The following is a 23,822-nucleotide window of genomic DNA, read 5'->3' as shown; positions in this document are numbered from 1 at the left end:
TGTTCAGCTTTTAACCCTTCCCAGCCTGGCCCCTGGTTAAAACACAGCTTCCACAGATCGAATTGTGCACTTAATCCCTGCAGAACTAACACTGTCAATGTGGATGGTACTAGGCTAGTAATACAGAAGACATAGTTCTTGTTCAGGTGCTTCCTAGAAGGCCTAGACAGGCTGATCCCCCTCTCATTTGCACCTGGGTTAATCAAAAGTAACTTGACTGAAGTCAGGAGAACTTTGCCAGTGTAAAGTGAGGCTAGACTGAGACCCACAGAGCTTACCTGTCCTTCAGGGCAGATTTACAAAGGTATTTAGGGGCCTAAATATATAGACAGGTGTCCAGTGCCAATGTGATTTAGGTGCTTTTTTGAATCACGCTAGGCACCTATCTGCATCTTTCAGCGTGTATATATCTTTGTAAATCTGGGCTTACATGCATTAGCAACATTTTTCAAAGGTATTAATCTTCCATTTGTAATATTTAAAATGAACAATTGTAACACTGGAAAATGCTCAGGTATGTCATGGTTCACTGACATAGTAAGTCTTAGTTTTCATACAGTACATTACATTTCCTTGAGTCCTTTTTTAAAAAAAAACATATTTGCATTGGTTTTGTACATTTCAGAACATGGTTTTAATTCAGTGCCTTACGTGGACTCGGACACTAGTGTAAACCTGTCCAAGTTGGAAAAGGTTAATGAAAATTAAAACGGGTCAATTTTTTTTTTCAGAAATGTTCCCATTATAGTTACATCAATCACAATTCTTATTAACATTTAAGAACCAAATTATAAGATTTTGTCAGCCAGCGTCATATCCTGCTGGAAAAACATGCAGAACGGATTTCAGCTTTTTCAACAAGTGTAGCTTAACAGCTTTCCTGCTAAGATGGTATATTCGTTATTTTGCTAGGTAATAGCTAACTTTCTTTCTTTCTTGAATATTAGGAAATGTGTTTTTTTGGCTACTCCACCGAGTATACTCATGAGTAACCTCTTTTTTAAAGGACGTTACATGAACACATTGATATTCTAAAAATACATTTTTAAGAACTTTTTAAGTAAGTCAAGCTACAGATTTTTTCAACTATATTTTTCCATTTGGAACATTTTCTGTGTGATCGCATGGCCTTGTTTTGTTCAGCTCTAGTTTTAATGCTTCAAAGGGAATTGGGGAGTCAATCCTGCAGACACTTAGCCATGTGAATAATTTTACTTACTGTGGATGTGGGTAGATTTTAGAACTACATAAGTATTTCATTTGGTATTTTGTTGTTTTGTTACAACGTGTGTCTCTGTTGAAGACAATCCCTTTCAGAAATATATTTCTTGCCAGCTGCTTTTGCATCGCTCTGAACTCCATGTCATAGTTCCAAGCATATTTCTTTTTAACGATCAGCCTAATTTCAGAGTCTGAAAAAATTAAGCTTCATTCATACATCATACTTCTGCACAGTTACAGTTGTCAGCTTTATAGAAGTAGAATACTGATTTCTCTAACCTAGTATGATAATGTATCAAACAGAAAAAAAGGTGATTTTTTTTCAAGAGCTTTGTTTTGCAATATAGTAATGCTATTACCTGTACTTGAAGATGCTGGAAAATCCAGTCTGGAAACGTACTAGCTATCCAGATATTTCTGGGGCCACCATACTATCTGCTCACTTCAAGAATGTTAATTAATTTATCCTCGCAACATCCCTGTGGAGTATGGACGTATTAGCCTCGTTTTATAGTTGAGACCTGGAGGTCCAGAGAAATAAACTGATTTCCACAAATCTCACAAGTAGTCTATGACAGAGCCGGGACTTATTTCCTGAGTTCCACTACAGTGCCTTTATCACAAGACCATCCTTTCTTTTCTACAGGATTTAGGTATGTGCAGATAATTACCAAACCTCATGCAGCAATTATGTTAGCCTGATTAGGCGATAGTGCCTGATTCTAATCTCACTTACACCAGTGTAAATTACAAGTAACTCCACTGAAGTTGACGGAGTTGCATTCATATGAAACCAGCATAGGTAAATCACAGTCAGACCCAAAAATTGCTCCAATTTTACATTGGTATATTCTGATATAGTACACTCTTTGTCCTTTAGTATCAGTGTCACTTTTCTTTTCAAGAAATCCACCATTGCATTACAGCATTTAGAAAGAAAACAATAGCTAGTGAGTACAAGGTGAGAACCCTTGTGCTCAGCAACAATAGGTAATCTAAAAGGCACCAGAGAACAAGTTCCATTCTTGCAGATGACATTCAGGTGATTGTAATCCCAGAGCAGAAAATATCATGAGTCTTGTTGACTCTTTTAGCAACATAAATGCAGTAGAATAATCATAGTGAGATGTCTCAATAGGTGCCTGGCAATATACAGTTTGGCAACAGACATTACATGTTATATTTAGTAATAACAATACTTTGCATGTTCACTTGAGGATTCCAAAGCAAATGTTGCCTGGTCAATATACTGGAAACTGGGGCACAGAAACTAGGCCAAGTTAACACAGCAAGTCTGTGACAGACCGGAAAGTAGATCTGAGGTTAAATGACTCCCAGTCTCCAGCTGTACCCACTAGACTACATTTTACTTAGCTGAGTTATTGTGTAATGATAGAATCTTAGTGCATCTTGAGATAATTTCATCAGTATATGCTGGTTGCTTAATTGAATAGGACAGAATCAGCAGAGAAAATGGTTATTTCATTCATCCAAAAGTATGGTAATTGAATATATTTATTCATGTTGGTTACAGAAAGCATTTATTTCAAGCACAATTGAAAATATATAAATTACAAAGCAAACTGATTTAGCATTAACTAAAGAACTCAGCAGGTTCCCCTTAAAATAAAAATACCAAGAAGTCCCTAAATCACTCTCCCAAGCAAAAGCTGATATTAATAGGTCGTCATTGCAGAGTGCCATGGAAGTCCACAAACTTACGCTCTGTTGGAGAAACAAAGGAATCATGACCGCAAGTTGAGGGGCATTCATTAAAATCCCCGCCTCCAGATGTTCAAATCCAGCTTGTATGGCTCAGCTAATCTCAGTTGTTGGTACAGAACATGAGGAGAGAGACTGTTTCTAAAGTATCCAGGGTCCCAAACATTTAAGGTGTAGTAAATCAGTGTGGGCATCAAATTCACGCTGTTAGAAACACATTGCTGAGCAGTTCCATTTTGCTGTAACTGAAGTTTCCGAGCAGTCTTCCGATGTGTGCCTATGAAGTTAAAGTTGCAATAATCTAGTCTGGAGGTAGCAAAGGCATGAATGCCCGTGGCGAGATCCGTATCCAAGAGGTTACGCATAGATGAAAGGATATCATCCCCTTGATTGCTGCTGCTAAGTGACCTTTTGAAAGCAGCTACATTCTATACACAGGAGCCCTAGACACGGTGCCTTATTAACAAAAGGCAAGCCAAACTGCTCAATTGACAGGGAAGATAACCTCTTAAATATCTCCTCTGGATGTGTCCTCCAACCTCCAAGGCCACATTTCCTGTCTTTTCTGGATTGAGCTTCAACCACCTAGCCTCTCGCAAGTCCCAGTCATGGCTAGACACTGAGAAAGCAGAGAGACAGCCTCACCCAGGTCTGATAACAGAGACTTAGAGATGGAGGGTGACACTGCTCAGGCTACCTTGTTGTCCTTCCTAATAGCCTAACCTACACATTTAACAGAAGAGAATTCTGCAGTACCCTACATGAGAGAATTCCCATGGCCGATGGCCCAACACAACCCCTTTTACAGAGTACATAATGAAGCTACTCTGTGTATCACTGCCAGAAACTGCCCCGGTGTCTACTCTACCTTGTTGTTGTTGTTGGTTTCAAAGGACAGCTGATACTGTAGCTCTAAAGGGATCAGCATAGACATCTGTCACCAGGAGGAGATCGTTGTCTAATGCTATTTCTGTACCATATAGAGATCTAAAATAAAATGGGTCCAGGAAAGATGGAAAGATTATGGCAACTCTATGGTCTTCCTAAAAAGGCAGGCTAGAAGCAGGGCTCTTATTAGCAAGATTATCAGGGTCTAGGGAGATATCTTCTTGAGGAGGGACATAGCTGTTCATAAAGGGTGAAATTCACCCCTGTGCAGGTAGTCAGCTCAAGATTTATGGACCACTGATGTCCCACTTAAGGCCTAGTTTGAGGGTTTCAGTGCTAGGCCCTTCTGACCTCTTGGACTGGGATCAGTTTCACCCATAGAGAGATGCTGGCACATTAAGGGAGATGCTGAAAGCCTCCATCAAGTAGTACTATGGAGGGTATATTTTGTTATGTTTTCAAACTCTTCAATGCAAATTGTAAAGCAAGAAGGATGCAGAATATATACATAAAGAAATTAGATATGTAGGGTGTAGAGATTTTAAACAATAAATCAATGCAAAACAAATGCTGTCTCTTCATTTCTCCCCGCCCCCACCCCGCAACTTCTATTAAAATACATTTGGGAGGAGTCAGGTAAAAATCATATAACTCCTGCCATTTAAATTTAATTTCTTCACTTATTTTTGAGGCTAGAGTTAAGTTGTTTTTATTCATTGCTTATCTTCTTACAAACTGTTGAGGCTGCTGTTTAAAACTTATACAGATAAAGGGGGCCAGGATCTCTGTTGGTATAGCTCCATTGACTTGAGTGCTGAGGATTTGGTCAGATGGTTTGTAAAGCAGCTCTAGGGGCCTTCTTTCTCCCGGGTCTAGATAAATAGAACAAGCATAGTGTAGAGAAGGGGTGTTCTAGCAATGCCACATATGCCTCTGCCAAAGGAAATAATGCATTAAAATAGCACATTACTAGCTTTCCGCACAACAGTGAATAGGGAGTCAGAAGCCCAGTGCTTTGTTTTATTTTCAGAGTTTCTCAAATCCTTAACCTTTACACTTTGCTCTCTCTAGGGAGAGTATTGAGAAAAGACACTCCAGTCATCCTTCGCCAGCACCTATCCATCCAGTGAACTCCCTTGGACATAACCGCAGCTCAGCTGAGCAGATCAGGAGCCATCTCAATCCTGAGGTTCGAGAGAAAGAGAAACCCAAAGAACGAGAGAGGGATCACTCCGAATCTCGGAAAGACATGAATGTTGAAGAACACAAGGTGAAGGACAACTACTCGTCAGAGAAAGAAGGCTTGGGCCATGAAAGCAGGGCAGTGGAAGAGTCTAAGCAAATGTCCAGGGTACCTTCACCCTACGCTAGGCCCCCTGTTGTGGAGAGCACCAGGCCTAGTAGTACTTCCAACCGTGAGGCTGAGAGAAAGATTGAGACTGCATACGATAATCAGAAGAAAAGCAGTGAAGTCAAAGTGAAGGAGGAACGGAAGGAAGACCACGATGTTCCACCTGAGGGACCTCAGACTCATAGGTCATCTGACCAGCCACCACCAATATCTACAGCCAACGTCCATCCAGGTTCCTTAGTGTCTATGCCTATGACTGTAGGTGTAACTGGTATACACCCCATGAACAGCATCAGTGGCCTGGACAGGACTCGCATGATGACACCTTTTATGGGAATAAGCCCAATCCCAGGTGGAGAACGTTTTCCCTACCCGTCTTTCCACTGGGATCCGATGAGGGATCCCTTGAGAGATCCTTACAGAGAGCTCGATATTCATCGGAGAGACCCTCTGGGCAGAGACTTTTTGCTAAGAAACGATCCCCTTCATCGTCTTTCCACGCCAAGATTATATGAAGCCGATAGGTCATTCAGGGACAGGGAACCTCATGACTACAATCACCACCACCACCACCACCACCATTCTCTGTCCATGGATCCTCGACGTGAGCATGAGAGGGGCAACCACTTGGATGAGAGGGAACGGTTACATATGCTCAGAGAGGACTACGAACATGCACGCCTGCACTCAGTTCACCCTGCCGCCTTGGATGGTCATCTGCCTCACCCAAGTTTAATCACACCTGGACTTCCCAGCATGCACTATCCCAGAGTCAGTCCCCCGACAGGACACCAGAATGGCATTCTCAATAAAACTCCTCCCACCGCAGCTCTCAGCGCCCCTCCTCCTCTTATTTCCACTCTGGGACCTCGGCCTGGGTCTCCCAGAAGGACTACTCCTCTGTCGACAGAGATGAGAGAGAGGCCTCCTTCTCACACCCTTAAGGACATTGAAGCTCGATAAAGAGAATAAAAAATAAGGAGATACTGAACACGATATAAAGAGCTTCTTGCTAGTCATTGACGCAGACTGTGGATGTGATTCCGCTGTACAAAATGTATAGACCCAAGCGCAAAGATTTTGAAATGGGTTTTTTGTATATGCCATGTTGAAATTTTCCAGATCTTTTAGCCAAGTCCATACGTTCCTTGTGTCTCCTACTCTATTTTATTTCTAGTTTAAAAGTTTCAAAATTTGAACTGAAGAACAAGGCATCAATCATCATAATTTGGTTAAAAACAAACCAACAACAACCGTACAAAGTTCTTTCAGACCAGAAGTGAAGACAATTGTAGATATTTGTGTAAAAAGATTGCTTCATGGGGTAATGGTTCATATATGCAAAAAGGGTAAGATGAAAGCTTTACTTTGTACAAATGTAAATAGATAAAATTAAGTCACATAAAACATTAATACTTCTTAAACTGTGCTATTTGCAAACTTAATATTGATCAACACAGTTTGCTTATACTGTGTTACATATATTGTTATAGACAGCTAAACCCCTTCAACTATGCAATGAATTTTAAGGCTTTTCACAAAAGCCTGTATAACTCAAAGGAGCCTTTCAACACACAACCTACTTAAAGTCATATTTTCCCTGAACAAGCTCATCTATTATATAAATCTGTTTTCCTTGCTTGTTTTGATGATGAAACAATCCATTAGAAGTGTAGTTTTCCATATGAACCCTGGCATCAAGATACTAATGTTACTGTAGTACATGTCATTTCTTAGGCCTTGTGCAGGTTAGCAAAATATAATCACTGACACCATAGTGTCTAATATGATGGATGGTTTTTCAGTCCTATTAACCTGGGTTAAACAGAGTAACAATCAAATGTGGGATACTTCCTGGAACTTTTGTCACTTAACATGTCAAGTTTATTTTTGGAAAAACATCTCGTTATAGCTATTTGAGTCTGTTGTTATGATCAGTGTGTCATTTTTATCTGTACACACACTTTTTTTTTTTTTTTTTTTGGTTAAGTGAATTTAGCTACACTGAAACAAATCCTACAAGAAAGCTAATACTTTCCTAAAATGATGGATATATTTTCACTGTGGATCAGTAGTTTAGTCTGAACTCCAGTGCAGATTTCATAATGTAATTTATTGTGTTTCAGTTGGTAATAAAGTCTGTGAATAGCTAATAGGTCAGCTTTGTTTTTCCCTGATCACAGGAGAAATGGCCCTTTTAAAAAAAATGCACCAATCTTCTGAAATTTCTGTCTTTTCATAACACACTATTTTATAATGCATTACGTTTCTTGTCTAAATATTTGGAGACAATATGACTTTATCAGAAAGAATACAATATCTTGTCTACTGGACTGTAAAATATATGTATGAAATAAAATTAGTTCCATTGGTCTTCTAGTGTATTAAAGTGCTATCTGAAGTTGTTATCCTGTTTTGGCAAAAAAAAAAAAAGAAAAAAAAAGAAAAGAAAAAAATGTCTAACGACAGACAGTTGTTTCTAATGATCAGAGATCTATTTTAGTAGTCAACTGAAAGTTTAGTTGTGAGCTTCAGATTTTGTGAACTCCAGATGTTGTGCGGTGTTTTTTTTTTTAAAGAACAAAAGGGAAAAAAATTTAAAAAACAAAAACAAAACAAAAAAAAACAAAAAAAACCAACCCAGAAGAATATGTACACTGGAACCGTAGTGGTAGCTTTCAGTATTGTAAAGAGATTGTTATATACAAACCTTTTTGCTGTTTATCCTGTATGTAATAAAAGTCCTTTCTAGATCCTATGTGAAAAGAAAAGTGAAGCGGCTCTGAATCTTCAGCATGTTTCCTCATCAGCGAAGACTTGTGTAATGTAAATTGTGCCATGTTATTAAAAAATGTGAACTAAACTGCCAGGTGCTTCTTTGTGTGGAGTGCCCCATCATTGCTATAGGGAAGAAATCATATTTCTTCCCAAGACTGGGCTTTTGTTCCTAAGAAATAAGCAGCCATGAGAAAAATATAAAAGAAACTCTCTATGGGTCATGCTGTAGAAATAAGCCTGGTACTATAAGGAGGGAGAAAGAAAGAGGAGGACAGATCTTTGGTGAAATCCCAATTGTGCAAGGTATTTGAATGCCTGCCTTACTCTAAGTGAAGCTGGTGCCATTAATCAGGTGCTCAAAGTTAGGCAGGTGCATAAGTACCTCGATGAATTGGAACCCTTGTGTAAACTGGCACAGTTCCACTCAGGTCACTGAAGTGTTGCCGATTTACACCAGCTGAGGATATGGCCTTAAATGTTTTCCCTCCATTAAAATCAACATTTTGTGCATAGGAGATGGTTTTTAATCTATACATGAATATTTTTTGTGGTTTAAAAATGGTTCAGCCCCACTTAGCACTGCTCTTTACTGTTGTCATTCTGCTTAGAAATGTCAGCTCCTGTTGATGTCTGACTTTCAGGTTTTTAGTCTGCATTTGTTGGAAGCCCTTTGCAAGCCTTTAACCAGGTAACTTTTGGCAGAAGTAATTGTGATACTTAAATTTGTCATCTTGAACAAGATCTAATACATCTGTCCTTCCTCTCTAATACACACAGCACATCTCTCTTTGTAAGCATAATTGCTGTGTACAATTGGTGTATACAAGCATACGTTCAAGTCATTTTGCTCGTCAAATTATACTCTTGTACTGTAGATCTTTCCTCCCGTGAAACGTTGTCCAAATTCTGCTGTTACACTCATCTAAATCTGATGTTTAACGCCTGTAACGCTGGATTTTCACCTGTGTAACTAAGAGCAAAAGATGGCCCTATCACTTATTTAAAATTCAACTTTGTGTGAACTCTGCATATTCTCAGCAGCATGTACAGTTGTTGCATAATGAAACAAAATTGCTTCCTTTTCTCTTTGTAAGGAGATGGTCTTGGTCTTTGCATGTGTGTCATTAAAAATCATTCTGACTTTCTGAAGGAAGCCAGAGTCCTAGATGGATCAGGAAGAATGGAAACTACTGAAGGAAGCTTGTGGAAATGGAAGCATCTACGTGCACAAATCCATGGAGAAGGGATCTCAGAGCGAGCAATGCCTAATGACTTTACATTTACGTAGAGTCTTTCTTCCAGACATATCCCAGAGAGCGCTTTGCTAAGAGTCATGGAAGCTTTCTCAATGATTTCAATGGAAGAAAAGTTGATCCCTGACTGATCGTATAAACTATGATCCCAGTCATGTGAGGTGCAAAGTATGTTCCTGCTGATGATCCTCACTTTCTACTGAAGCCAGTAGACAGTCCTTATCAGGTGTGGCACACACAAGAATGTGCCCTTACATATAAGAGATTAAATGAGATTTAACATGTTTTTAAAATAAAAGTCTGAAATGGAGAAGTTAGCAGCTGCTGTAGACAAATTAATCATTTTAACAGGGTTTCTCCATTCAAGACCCAATTCTCTTAAATCCTATTTTTGGACTATCTAACATTAAAGCAATAAGGTTTATGCAAAGCCCAGTACAAATAGCTGTGAAAATTATATGGACCGAAAGGGTATCGTATCATAGAGCATGAAACACTCCAAGTGTATAACATCCTTGTGTCAATGGACTACTATGCCCACACAACACACTGTCTTGGATTCCTTTGTCAATCCTCTCTCCTTCCCAGCAGTTTGTTGTTTTGCAGATTTCATCACACCACCCAACTGGAATGCCAGATAATGCAGCGTGTATAGGAAGTGATTCTTTGAGAACAGTCATAGCATTTGGTCCCTGACGCAATGTTTATCTTGTTCCTCGCATAATTTTTTACTAATTATCTTCATTGTCTTTGATTACTAGGTGTCTGGTTTGCTACTATCAAAACTTTATTGATACTGTAATTTACTCTTGGCCTTTTTTGCTGATTAACAGCTCATCACATTTAAAGCCACTAATATGCAATAATTATAATTTTGGGTGATTTTTTTTCCAAAGACCCTAGCCATTTACAGTAGGTTTTTATTCCTTATTGCCTCCATCCAGATGAGGTAGTGAAAACTGGACTCAAGGAAAGACAAGTGAAGGTTTGGTAAGATTTTTGCTAGTGTTTTCACGCTCTACGAATGTGTCTTGTTACATAAATATATATCTTCATAGCATGCGGGAGCAAGACTGTGGACTCTAACTATCTCTCTGTACATGCAGGTTATCTGTGCTGAATGCTGCTTGAGGTGCCGGAACAAGGTAATAGATTTTTAGTAGTATTCTATTTAAAAAATAGGTGACTTGTGTAATCATTTTGTGCCCCAATTCTCCACCTGTAAAATACAGCTAATACTTTTCTCCCATGTGTTGTCCTGTCCTGCCTACTTAGATTCTACCCTAAAGGGCTTATAATCCCTCTCTTAGTATGTATCTAGCACTATGGAGCCATAATTTTGAATGGAATGTCTATGTGCTACTGTGATGTAAATAACAATAATTAGGCAGGACCTGGGACTCCAGTGGAGATTGGGGCCCTATTGTAGGCATTACACACACACACTGAGAGAGACTCTGTGCAATCTAAATCACATTCCATTTTCCGCACGACTCATATATATGCTTCTCAGTTTTCTTGTGCATTTGATCCCAGCCCAATCCCTTGCCATATATGATACATTAAAATGATTGCTGCACAATGTAAGATAGTTGCCTGCCAGAGAGAATAAACCCTTCTGCATAGTGCAGAGTAGGTCAGGCATCTATATTAAATGCACTCACTTGGGAGCAGTAGTGATGGGCACTTAAGCAACACACTGCAGAACATAGGACTATATAAACCCCTTGCTGCCCAAACCCTCCTTTCTAACTGCCTGATAGTGCCTCTCCATGCTCTGATGATCATATTTGGTGGTACCCAAAGTCTTCAAGTAATGGGGATTCTACTGTGTCATTATCCCCATTTTACAGATGAGCAGACTCAGGAAGGTGAGGTAAGTGATTAGCCTAAGCCACAGACAGGAGTTAGTGTTAGAGCCCAGTAGAAGATCAGGACTTCTAAGTTTCTACTCAGAACCCACTCCCCCACCCTATTCTGTCTCCCCTCCATGCACCCACCCAGCTCTCTCTTTCTCTCTCTCTCTGGATTGTAGTGACTTTTACTTTCATTTTAACAGATGGTTTTCTTGTAAGAGTCCATTGTATTTATTTAAACACAATGGGCTCCAGTGATGTAAAATTACCAGCAGAACTAAAACAGCTTAAAGGGGGCCTAGATTTGCTTCTGGAAATAGTGTGATGGAACTCCAGGCAGCCTGATCATTCCTTTTTTTAAGAGGATAATACAGTAGATGCTAAGCGTAGTGCAGCATTTACTGGAGAAGTAGAAATGATTTACTTGTTTGAGCTTGTAATCATTCTGTCAGTAATTTACGGAGGACAGATACAATATAGTTCCCAGCATGGATTTGTAAGTTATCGACATGTCTGAGTGTTCCAAACCAAGTCACAATCTAGTGGTCTGTTTGTTTAGATTTATTTTTAAAAAAGCCTATCCTATACTCTAGGCACCTTTGCCATAAATTTAACATACAATCACAAGCAAGATGGCAGCAGCTGCTTTGCACGCTAGGACCAGAAAATAATTAAGCAACAGTTAAGTGGAAACTCAAATATCAGGTATCAAATATTACTCTCATCACAAACAGCTTTCAGCTGGCTTTTTTCTTCCTTGAAGCCCTGATCCAGCTCCCATTGAAGTCAATGGGAGATTTTATTTGACTTCAGTGGGAGTTGAATCAAGCCCTAAAAGCCTAGGATTCAGATTTCTAAAGGTATTGAGGTGCCTATAGTTACAGATAGGCATCTAGTGAGATGCCAATCTGCACCTTTAATCTGTAACTATAGGGACCTAAATATTTTTAGAAATCTGACCCTGGGTAGGCCAAGTCTACAGGATATTTTAGACTAAAGGCCTGAATTTTCAGCCATGGCTAGTGATTTTGGGTGTGTCCAACCTGAGATACCTTGAAGGGGCCTGGTTTGCAGAGAGTGAGTGCTCAGCACTTTCTGAGTATTAGACCCTTTCACGGTGTCTCATGTTGAGGACCCAGAATTGAGCCTTGTCGACTCACTCGTCACTATTGAATAGCTCGGCGGTGGTGGTGGGCAATGGATTCTAAAGCTGAGGTCATTCACTGCAAACACCGGGCCAGAAGTTCCCTTTCTTTGATGCCAATCAGGCTCCCATATGAGCCTCCCTTCTGCCAGTTGCTATGGCAGGGAGGAAGTGATTGTTGCTGTAGGAAGGCGGGTCCTATGTTGTTCAGAGCTTTAGAGAGTAAAAGCAGTTGCTAATTTTGCCCAAGGATAAGAAATTAGTGGCTGGGCAGCGCTAGCAGACAGAGTCACTCACTGATACCTGAAAAGGGCTTTGTGTGTCCTGGGTGGATGATACAATAGAAATGGAAAGTATACTAGTGGTTGGGTTGAAGTACCTCAGCCTGCCTGAGGCAGATTCCCAGAGCTAAGGCGCTGCTCTCCCCCGGAAAGTAATATTTTATTTGAGTTTGGTATAGCAGAATGCCCAAGTATGGTTGGATTTATTTTGTTCTCTCAAATTCAGGTGTCATTCTTCAGAGACACCACAAGAGGGTAGCTTGAGCAGAGATTTAAATATCATCTGGATGGGGGCTGAGCTATCTACATTCAGTGCAAATCCAGGTAGGGGTGAGATGAATGTGGCTGTAAGTTAACGTTATACTTCCCCTGCTCCTGGAGGAACCATCCCATCCCCCAGCACAAAACAGAGCAGTCCTAAGGCTGCTGTGGCAGCCAGTGATCATCCAGAGTAGGGGTGACCTCACCATGCCTCCTTGTATTGCAGGGACCAGGAAGGAGTGATGAAGGAGCCATGATGAAGGGAATTCCCCCAATAAAGACAGGTTTCAGAGTAGCAGCTGTGTTAGTCTGTATTCGCAAAAAGAAAAGGAGTACTTGTGGCACCTTAGAGACTAACACATTTATTTGAGCATTTTCCACTGAATGCATCTGATGAAGTGAGCTGTAGCTCACGAAAGCTTATGCTCAAATAAATTTGTTAGTCTCTAAGGCACCACAAGTCCTCCTTTTCTTTTTTCCCCCAATAAAGAGACTCATCCATTGGCCAGCTCAGCCAGTTTGAAAGCTGCTTTGCTCCACCCTAGGCATAGATTGTTACAACCTATCAACAGCCTGTAGCATTAAGTTAAATAGAAAGGCATCTCTCTCCATTCAAATAGCGTAAACAGCGTGACCCAGCACATCTGTGCTGCTCAAAGCCTCAACAGCATCAGCTACTAGCTCCTAAGAGCCTCTACTTCTTGCATCCACTCACCGGGCTCTGGAGAGGGCTGGCCCAAGGTTAAAATGTGGCCATCACAGTCTAGGTGGTTTAAGCTGGTTTGGACATTAAGAAAAAAGGGGGTCAAAATATCTACTGTCTTATGCTACTCTTCCACGGCCAGCAATGGAGGTACCCATTTTACACCAGCAGAGCATTTGGCCCTTCTACATCAACACTCTACGTACACCTGCATCGGACCTTGACTATCTTGTTGGCCCACCTCAGGAAAGCAGCAGCGCTGTCCTGAGTTTGTAAAATTGCTCCTGCCTGTCCCCGGAGGGCTTTGGGAGAAGAATGCACTGGAATGGGATTGAGTTCCCTCAGTAAGGCACTGGGACAGGAGCAATAGTCAAGGGCCAAGACCGGAGAGGATGGGACGGGTCACCAGGCCGGTGGTGACCAAACTGGGCTCCTGGCAGATTGTGTCCTGGGGGGGGGGGCAGCTCTGTAGGGTCTGAGGGCGGAGACGGGGGGTGGTTTTGCCCCATGAGGGACATAGTGGTCCCTTGAAACAGCTCTAGCTGTTTGTTTTTCTCTCTCCCCCAAGCGTGTCTCCAGCATGTCTGGGGGGGGGGAGGTCAGGTCAGAGGGCCAGGCCAGGCATGAGCAGCAGCTGTCGGGCTGGGTGCAGATTGCTGAGCGGGGAACGCGAGGAGCAGAAGCCGGCAGAGGAGCAAAGCGGAGGAGGCAGCCGCAGGCGGGAGAGCTCCGCTCCCTTGGCGGAAGGAGGGTGCCTGAAACCCACCTTGCTCTGGTAAGGGCTGGCGTTTGTTTTCATGTCCCGGGGAAAACTATCCCACAGCTCCCCCCTCCCGGGGGGGAATCCCCAAGGCAAAGTGCCGCCTCTCCCCAGCCAGCGGCTGCAGGGGGTGAATTTCTGGGGAACCTGCCCCTTGTTCTCTCAATGCACCGCCCCCGCGAGGAGAGGGGGCCTGTTTCCCTCCAGGGGCGTGTTACAAGGAGGGCGGCATTCATGGGAACCTGGGCGAGCAGCCAGGCAAACCCGCCTCGCCCCTTCCTTTGGAGCGGGCGGCCAGGTGCGTTGCCCCTTCCCCGCGAAGCGCGCCGTGCCCGGGTGTCAGCCAGGGCCGTGCAAGCCGGCTGGCTCGACCCACGAGCTGGGTGTGACCCGTTTGCAGACGCCTGAGAGCAGCCAGGTGGCCAGTTTGCCGCGCCCCCTCCTGTGCGATGAAACTCGTAAATGCAGAGGCAGGAGGGTTGCCGGGGCCTCTTCCCGCTCCTCCGCAAGTCAGCAGCGACCTAAGCACGATCTCTAGCAAACGAGGCGTCTGGACGCGGTGCGCCGTTCCCAGCCGTGTTGGTGTCATGTGGTGGTCTCGCCACGAGATGGCGCCAAACCAATACAAATAACCGGGCGCGGCGCCCCGCCCCGAAGCGCCGGGCACCGGCAGGCTGAGTCCACGGCGGCTCTCTTGTGCCCGAGCGGTGAGAAACGTGCATCTGGACCTGTGCCGCTGCTTTTAACCCAGAGGGCCTCAAAAGTGGTTTGTATGAAGCTAAGCCTCGCTACGGCTGGTGTGAAGTTGACCAGAAACGTCCCTGCTTCGCAGCTGGGTCACTGGAGACTCAGAAAGGGGAAGTGATGCACCCAAGGCAACGGTAAGTCGGTGGCAGAGCCAGGAGGAGAAGCCCCAAGTCACGAGGTCCAGTACTCTGCTTTGACAGAGCACCCAATTCAGACCTTTGGACTCCGCCTCCTTTATGTGCCTCTTACCCCCTGCATCCCCTTTCGCCGCCATTATTGCAGACGACATCACTGGGTGCCCTCCATGGCAACTGTCGCGCCCTCCTGGTGTCTTTGTGCCCTTGCCCCTGTGATGCGCTCAGGCTGCTTCCTGAGGCCGTTATCTTCTTGTCAGAGAAACGTTATTAGAATCACTCTGGTTTTAACTGGTTTCAGAGTAGCAGCCGTGTTAGTCTGTATCCGCAAAAAGGACAGGAGGGCTCGTGGCACCGTAGAGACTAACCAATTTATCTGAGCATGAGCTTTCGTGAGCTACAGCATACGATGAAGTGAGCTGTGGCTCACAAAAGCTTCGGCTCAAATAAATTGGTTAGTCTCTAAGGTGCCACGAGTCCTCCTGTTCTTTTTGTGGTTTTAACTGACTCATATTCCACTTAACTATATTTTCGCTGCTTATAGACCACTTAGAGCTTTGTAATGGGGTCCACTGACTATGGTAGTGACATACTAATTTACTTGTGTTTCTTTGAAGAGTATCTTCAGCAAAAATACTGTGGAAGAAGAAATTTGTGTGTTCATAATATGTACACACACACTTTCCATAGTGTTCCCGTGCTCCTTCTAAGACTCCTTGATCATGTCTTTTTAGACTACTGTATGAAATCATCATTATCTGAGTTACAGTAGTGTTCCACTTTGGATCGGGTCTCATTGTACTGTCCGAGACGTGTGCACAAAATAGAAGATGTTTAATATTGTTGCTCCCAGACCTCACTGGGGTCCAGGGTGTCTCCTTTTTGTTGGCTGTGTGTTCCAGGATGATTTTTTGTTTTTTTCCCATAGACGTGAATACAACAAGAAGCGGCAGGCTCCCTGTTCAGCTATGACAAACCTGGAGCTGGGTTAAATGCAGCTTTAGTGCAACTCCACAACAGCCCAAATTCATGCCTGATGACCGAAAACCTTCGTTGGAGAGAGAGCTTCGTGGGGTCTAAGGTATAGCGCAAGTTTAGATGCCACTGGTGTTGGTGCGGTTTCATGTTCTTTAACTTGAGCACTTTCAAACTCATTGCAGTTGTTATTATGTACTTGTCCTTGAGGATCAAAGTTTCAAGGGATGGGTCCCCTTATATGCCCCAAGCTGGAGGGAATGTTTTTGCAGGTTTCAGAAGGGTGACTAGGTTTCTTTCCATTTCAAATAACTATGCTATCCCAGACATGTGCAGAGGATTTCTGAACTGCAAGAGACTGCAACTGTGTCTGCGTTACAGAGCCAATGGCAGCATACACCAACACAAGGAGTGCTCCTGCCATGTAGGAGCACCCTGAATGACATTAGCTATGCTGACTGTAATGCTCTATTGTTGGGATAACTGTGGCTACGCTGGCAGAGATATGTTGGTCAAGGCTGTTCCCCCCTCCCCTCCCACGCCGAATAACTGAACTGTGCTGATATGTCTTAAGTGTGGACCGGGCCTGTAACTAAGAGAGTGTCAGTGAATTTTTCCATGCTAAAACTATATTTTTATATAAAACTATATTTTTGTAGTTTTATATATAAAACTATGTTTTCATGTATTTCCTGTGAAAGGGCTGACAGAAATGGTTTATTTTTCCAGCCAGGCTGCAATGAAGCATAGGCATTTTATGGTTCAAAAGAGAACATCATTTTTGCTTGGCCCGGTAGATCAGAGGACCAAGCTTTCATTGAAATTATTGGTTTCAGAGTAACAGCCGTGTTAGTCTGTATTCGCAAAAAGAAAAGGAGTACTTGTGGCACCTTAGAGACTAACACATTTATTTGAGCATGAGCTTTCGTGAAGTGAGCTGTAGCTCACGAAAGCTCATGCTCAAATAAATTGGTTAGTCTCTAAGGTGCCACAAGTACTCCTTTTCTTTTTATTGAAATTATTGCCCATGCAGTACTGGATGATGTGCTGCAGAGGGCAATGTGGGTGAGTTTAAATGTCTTGGTACAGAGCTTTATGTTTTCAGGCCAGAGTATATACAGTGTGCTCGGGGTCCTGCAGGAAGTGTTCAGACAGTAGAGGGAGTCTGCTTCCCAAACTTGTAGGCAAAACTGCTAATTACAGTACTGCGTATAACACAGCCTACTCAGACTTTGTTCTTTTCACTGATCACATCTAATCATTTCTCATGTCTATGTGACTGGTTTTGAAGTGGAATATCTGGAATCTTAAACATTCATTTGCTCTTTTTTAATTTTTAACCCAGGCAGCTGTGCACCTTCACACACCTTTTTGCAACATGCCCCCTCCTCAGAATCTTGGGCCAATTCCAACTCCTCTATTGACTTGCACCTGTTGTAGTCTTTCAACCCCATTCAAAATGGGTGTGAAATGCTACCACTCTGGCCCAGTAAGAAATATGGTTGGTTATCTGTGCCCTGTCTAGGCAAGCCTGAGTTATCCCATTCTTCTGACTTCTGCCCTTCATGGGATTGGAGTAGAACAGACCTTCACCAAAGTGCTATCACTTGTTTAGGATTGGATGTACATATGCCTATATTAAAAAGTGTCTTGGAAACATTTCTGAACACGCTAAATCCAGCTGCTAAAATCTCCAGTTACCCATCTCCTTGGAAGTAATAAAGGAAAAGAAGACACGCAAGTGCCATTTGTTTTGTCAGTAAAAGGCAAACAGAAAATCCCTTCTTCTATGTGATATTTTATTAAGAATTTCATCAATGCATTTCTGGGGAGGCATGGCCTAGTGTTTGAAGCAGAGGACGGAGAGTCAGATCTCTGTTCCAGTCTTGCCATAGACTCATTGTGTGACCCAGTGCAATCTATTGAGGCTTCTGATACAACACAACAGTTAAACACAGGTATAGCTTCAACCACATAAGTTGCCCCATTTAGAGCAGGTGGGGGGAAAAAAGTATGTTTTTTTTATAAAGCAGTTTTCTATTAACGTGCAATTCCAAATTGTTCATATTAAAGTTTTTGTTTTTGTTTTCCTTTCCCATTTTGTCAGGAAAAGGGGGAGCAAGCAAAGGGAACACAAACTGAATTTTTTTTCTGCGTTGAAAGATTTTTCTGGACAATTGCAAGAGTGAAAATTTTCCACAAAATTATTTTGTTTTAGAAAATAGGCCATTTTTTGGTTCAAGTTTTGAAATGTAAAGCTCTTACCCCTTCTATTTCCATTGCAGCCACTGGGTCAGTCTCATGTATATACAGAGATGCCAAAGGTGAAGTGCTTTGCTAAATTAGGTCTGTAGCCTAACTTTGTATTTGTAAAATGGATATATTATTTGTTTACTTTATGGGGGTGCTGCAGTTAAATTAATCTGTGTAAAGCACTTAGAGATCTGGTGATGGGTCATATAGAACAGCAAGGTAGTATTATAAAGCACTGGACTGGGACTCTGGAGACATTGGTTTGATTCTGGGCTGTTCCACTGGCCTGTGGGTGACATTGGGCAAGTTGGGTCTCTGTGCCCATCAGTGGCTATTAGCTAAGATGGTCAGGGATGCAACTCCATGCCCTAGGTGTCCCTAAATCACTGACTGCCAGAAGCTGGGACTGGACAATGGGGTAGATCACTTAATAATTGCCTTGTTCTGTTCATTCCTTCTGAAGCATCTGGCACTGGCCACTACTGGAAGACAGGAAACTGGACTAAATGGACTATTGGTCCGGCCCAATATGGCCATTCTTATGTGCCTTAGTTTCTCCATCTGTATAATTGGGATAATGATACTGACCTCCTTTGTAAATCGCTTTTAAGTCTACTGATGAAAAGTGCTTTCTAAAAGCATGACGGTGGGGTTTTTTTTGGAGTTCTGAGTAATATTTGCTGCCCAATTTGTGACCTAAACAATTTTGATTAACGATGCAGTAAATAAGTTTTTTGGGGTTGGTTTTGTTGTTTTACTTGTAGAATTGTCTTCAGGATGAGCATCAGATTTTAAGAATGGCTCTGCAATAATTGCTATAGATTCATACCACTCATCACTTACAAAGCATGAAATCTGTGATGTAAAATTCTGCACTGGACAAATGTCATAGAATGTTTATTTAAAGGTGAGGTGTCATTTTTGTCCCATTCATCATAGATTTTAAGTGACTTTAATTGGCATCCAAATTGCTGTCTGCATAATGAGAGGAAGCATAGTTAGTCTCCATTAGGTATTGTCTGAAATGGACAGATCCATTTCCATTTGAACACCTAGCTGAATTGCCATGTGCTTCCTGGGTACAGGTACCCATGCACTATATCAGTGGTGACCAAACTTACTGACCCTCTGACCCACATATGACAATCTTCAGAAGTTCTAAAGCCGGGGCACACCTGTCGGGGCTGAGGGCAGCCCCACGGGAAGCACCTGCTGGGGCTTCAGCCTTGCTCCTGTTGAAGCCCTGAGCCCCGGCAAGTGTGCCCTGCAGGGCTGAAGCCCTGAGACCCCCGTCCCTGCTGGGCAGAAACCCCAAGACCCCCTCTCCACTGGGCAGAAGCCCCTAACCCGCCACCCCACTGCAAGGCAGAGGTCCCGAGCTCCCCACCCCAGTCTGGTAGGTGGAGAATTGGGGAGGCGTGTGGGCTCCTCAAGCCACACTTCAGTGGTAAAAGAGTCGCATGTGGCTCGCGAGCCACAGTTTGGCCACCCCTGCACTAAATGTTCTGAGTCAAACAGAACCTTAGTATGGTGCGTGTAAACTCCATTAACTTCAAATTATGCCTGAATATGCAAGGGCTGAGCTGGTCTGTCTTTATATGGTAAGATCATGAGTGCCGTTGTGCTCCATCTTACACATGGATGTATGCCCAACTGTATGTCTCGATACATGCATGCATGTTTGTGGGGTGCAACATACAAACTTGTGTTAGACAGAGAATTTAAATGCAAAATAAAACAAAGATCCTACATTATTGTTTATCTAGTCACCTGTCTTCCCAATGCCAATGCGGGTTACCAAAAGCCAATAGGCTTGATTTTAATTGGGGTGGGGGCAAGGAATCACAGTACTCTTGTTTTCTTCCATACCTGACAGAATTACTGTGGCTTCTGGCACCTATTAATTACTTATTGCTTCTGGCCTCTAGTTAAAGTCATCTCATTATTGAAACTCCAATAAATGGCAATCCTAATCCACACGAAACTCATCAGACAAGAGCTCGGCCTGAGAAATAATATTGTTCAATCAACTCTAAACAGAGAGATGTGATAGGTAGGAAAGAGCCATCATGATTGTTGGTGGGGTTGTTTCTCTGTGCTGCTTTCTCTGTGGTGGTGGGTTTGTTTGTTTTTTTCAAATGGGAAAGCTCCCTCTACCCCATTGCCTAGCAGCACGTTTGTTTTTGCCGCTATTTTCTTTCTCATTCGGGGCACTTGTGTTTGTAGGGAGAGCTTTGAGACTGCAGGTGCATTGGCTTAAATGCGGAGCAGAAAGCTGTTTACCTGAGAGTACGACAGGTGTATTTTTAACATGTTTCCTTTTGAGCTATACTGTAGTAGACGGAAGAGGTTCTGAGGCTTCTGTGGCACTGGCTGCTAGCATTTGTTTTGGGAACTGGAAGGGGTGTTAGCCAAGCTGCCTAGGCAGTTGGCTTGTCAGCACTTGTGCTAGCTCTTCCAGTCATCCAGGTCTGGTGCTCTATGACAGCAAAACATTCAGTAACCCTTTCTGTGGGTGACTTAAGTTTTGGGAATGGTGGACATTTGCTGGTTTGCAAAGACCATGAAAGAACCAACTTTATCCAGAGTGCTAAAGAAATGAGATTTCTTAAAAGTCACCCTCGCAGCAGAGGATTTTATAGCATTATTATTAGAGGAGGCTTCATTTCATTAGTCAGTCATGGCTGCTAATTTCAGTCTGCCCAGTCTGCTCTAGCACTTGGTTAAAGGAATCTGATGCAACTGCGGATCAACAGATTTGGGGTAGAGGTGTACATGTGAACCAGTCAGGCTACTGTAGAAGTCTTTGCATGTACAATAAGTCTCCTTTGCAACATGAATGTCTGAACTGAAGCCCTGTACGAAAACCTGCAAATGATGGGTTAAAAAAATATCGCCCATGAGTATAAAAGTGTTCTCACTGAAGCTTGCTAAGAAACTTCCCTGTAAGCAGCTAGCGCCCTGTCAAAAATAATATTAATACCTTTTGGCTATTGAGTATTAGAGAAACCCCTGGAGTTTCTGAATCTGCCAAAGCTATAAAAGATTTATTAGAAATGTTCTTGGAAGAGTAGGGCAAAACTGCCCTTTCTGATCCGTGCTACACAGCTGCTATTTTATAGACTCCAAACAGGGAACAAAAGGGAGATGGATGGTCTCATGGCCAAGGCACTGGAAAGAGAGTCAGGAGAGCTGGATTAATTTTCCAGGTTGGCCACAGAATTTGTGTGACCTTGGGCAAGTCATTTAATTTCCCGGGGGCTCCATTTGCAGCCTTCTGCTTGTATATTGGATTCCTTTTGTTTGTCTGGTCTATGTAGCTCTTCAGGGCAGGACTGTCTGTTGTTATGTGCATGTACAGAACCTAGTGCAGTGGGTTCTCGAGATACTATTGTAATGCAAATGGTAATCTTGTAAATTCCATCTATAGAATGAGTGCTAATGATTTGCTACAGATGAGAGAACCACGATGTGGATTGCGATTTATTTCCCATCCCATTCCTCCATCCCTCACCCAGATGTATTTTAACACTGTCTACAAATTACGAGGATCTGGTGGATATTTAAGGAGCCTGCTAGGCCACAGGGAAATTAAGGAATTGCTGATCTCACAGCATTTTATAGTCCAGTTTGAAAGAAAATATGACCCTGACATTTTGAGGCATTAAAATTGGCCAGCACGTGCATAGCTGTTTTACAGTTAAAACTGCATGAACCTTGACTTAGGTATAGCCTCCCCTGGTTACTTCTGTGTAACTCCCATGAACAACCATGAGAGTTTGTGCCTGTACACAAAGTGAAGAGGGAAATAGACTTTTCTGTATGACTGCATAGGAGACCAATCTACTTTCAGACCATAGTAGTCTATCCAGTAATGCAACACACTACCACTTTATTCTGTACAGCCACTTCAGTGCAAACTTTATGCCTAGGTTGCGTAACAGTGTGGGATGAATATAAATTAGAGAACAGCCATGTATATCCCTGGAATGGTGAATAAATTAAAGTGCTCAGTCATAAAATCAATAATGGGGGGGAGGGAAAGAAGGTGAGGAACCATGTGTTTGGAGATGCCTGGAAATAGATATAGGGAGGCTGTCCTACTGGGCAGGAGCTGCAAAGGAGAAGGTTTGTGAAGTGACCGTGATGAGATTGTAGGAGCGGGGAGAGAGAGAGAGAGGCTGTATGCACTTCGAGCTGGGATGTGGTTTCCAGCTTGAGGAGACATACCCACACTAGCTCAATGAGGCCTCGTGAGCTAGAAGTAGAGCGTAGCTGCAGGCACACAATGGTGGGCGGGGCTAGCTGCCCCAAGTGCCTGCCCGTCAGAGACACGAGGGGCGTGTCTCGGCAGATAGCCCCTCCCATCACTTGTGCCACTGTAGCCGTGCTCTATTTTTAGCATACTAGCTTGATCAGAGCTAGTGCAAGTATGTCTCCTTGAGCTGGAAATCACATCCCCAGCTCGAGTGCCCTGAACGGAGAAGGAAGCAGGAGAGAAAGTCCATAAAGAATTCTTTGAATCTTACGGCTAAGGCATTGGACTGGCATCTAGGAGTGGTTTCAAGATCTGACTTCCCATGCCACTGACTTCCTATGTGACCCTCGACAAGTCACTTAATCTCTCTGTTCCTCAGTTTCCCAATTTGTCAAGGAGAGTTTGAAGAAGGGATTTGAAGGAGGATAATGAGGCAGCTGTACAGGGAATGCCTCTCAAGTCTGAGGGGTAGCATGGGAGAAAGCACAAAGGCGCTTGTATGAAAATTTAACAAGTGGGCAATGGAGGCTGGGTTGACTTGGATGGTGTAAGGGATTGATGAGGGAATTTGCAGTTACTTTCCCTCCCGCCCCCAAGTCACTGGTACAAATGCAGTTTAGTCCAGTACCTAGTGGGCAAACGTGGCCCCAAATGCATTACTAGTATCAGCAATTTTGTGTAGACTTAAGTTTTCAGATATCTAATAACACATTAGTCAATTACCAGGTACGAGGTATGAATTCTATCTGTCTAGCTACTGATGGGGCCCTGGTTGCTGTAATATCTGAGCACCTCACAACCTTAAATGTATTTATCCTCCCAATACCCCTGTGACGTATTATCCTCACTGTACAGATGGGGAATTGAGGCACACAGAGACTCGAGCTGCGTGTGGCAGAGCAGGGAATTGTTCCTGGGTTTCCCAAGTCCTAGGCTAGTGCCCCAACCCTGTCGCCCTCTTGCCTAATTGGCTGTAAATATTGGGTCACCCTAGGGCTTGGCCTCAGTTAGCTCAGGTGTACAGGTGAGCCTTTGGTGAACCAGGGTCAGGTGCTAATGTCTGTGAAGTGCCTATTTCATCATTTACAATCCTTTACACTTGAATGTTCAGTCGTGTTAAGGCCGCGGGGGCAAGGCAAGTGAATGAGCAGGGTCACTGATCATGCTTTCATCGCCAGATCTGGTCTCTCCAAATCATGGCTGGGGTACTGTGTAGGTGAACTCATTCTGATGCTGC

The 23,822-nt window shown here is 43.0% G+C and overlaps 1 protein-coding gene and 1 long non-coding RNA gene across 11 annotated transcripts in view; both read left to right on the top strand.

The window, feature by feature from the left end:
• Nucleotides 1–8,045, top strand: part of AUTS2 (activator of transcription and developmental regulator AUTS2) — a 990,679-nt gene extending 982,634 nt beyond the window's left edge. For all 10 annotated transcript variants that reach the window (XM_073315293.1, XM_073315300.1, XM_073315295.1 and 7 more), the window contains one exon: nucleotides 4,903–8,045. In XM_073315293.1, coding sequence (XP_073171394.1) covers nucleotides 4,903–6,145 — 1,243 coding nt within the window. In that variant the 3' untranslated portion in view covers nucleotides 6,146–8,045. The remainder of the gene's footprint in view (nucleotides 1–4,902) is intronic.
• A 6,884-nt stretch (nucleotides 8,046–14,929) lies between these two features.
• Nucleotides 14,930–18,250, top strand: LOC140899567 (uncharacterized). Its single transcript, XR_012155384.1, has 3 exons — nucleotides 14,930–15,099; nucleotides 16,028–16,180; nucleotides 18,182–18,250. It is a non-coding gene; the product is annotated as an uncharacterized lncRNA (long non-coding RNA).
• Nucleotides 18,251–23,822: the final 5,572 nt, after the last annotated feature.

The sequence above is a fragment of the Lepidochelys kempii genome, chromosome 17 (assembly GCF_965140265.1).
Source record: "Lepidochelys kempii isolate rLepKem1 chromosome 17, rLepKem1.hap2, whole genome shotgun sequence".
In the NCBI taxonomy this organism is placed as follows: Eukaryota; Metazoa; Chordata; order Testudines; family Cheloniidae; genus Lepidochelys; species Lepidochelys kempii.
The sequence above is the reverse complement of the archived record's forward strand: the minus strand, read 5'-3'. Positions and strand labels throughout refer to the sequence as shown.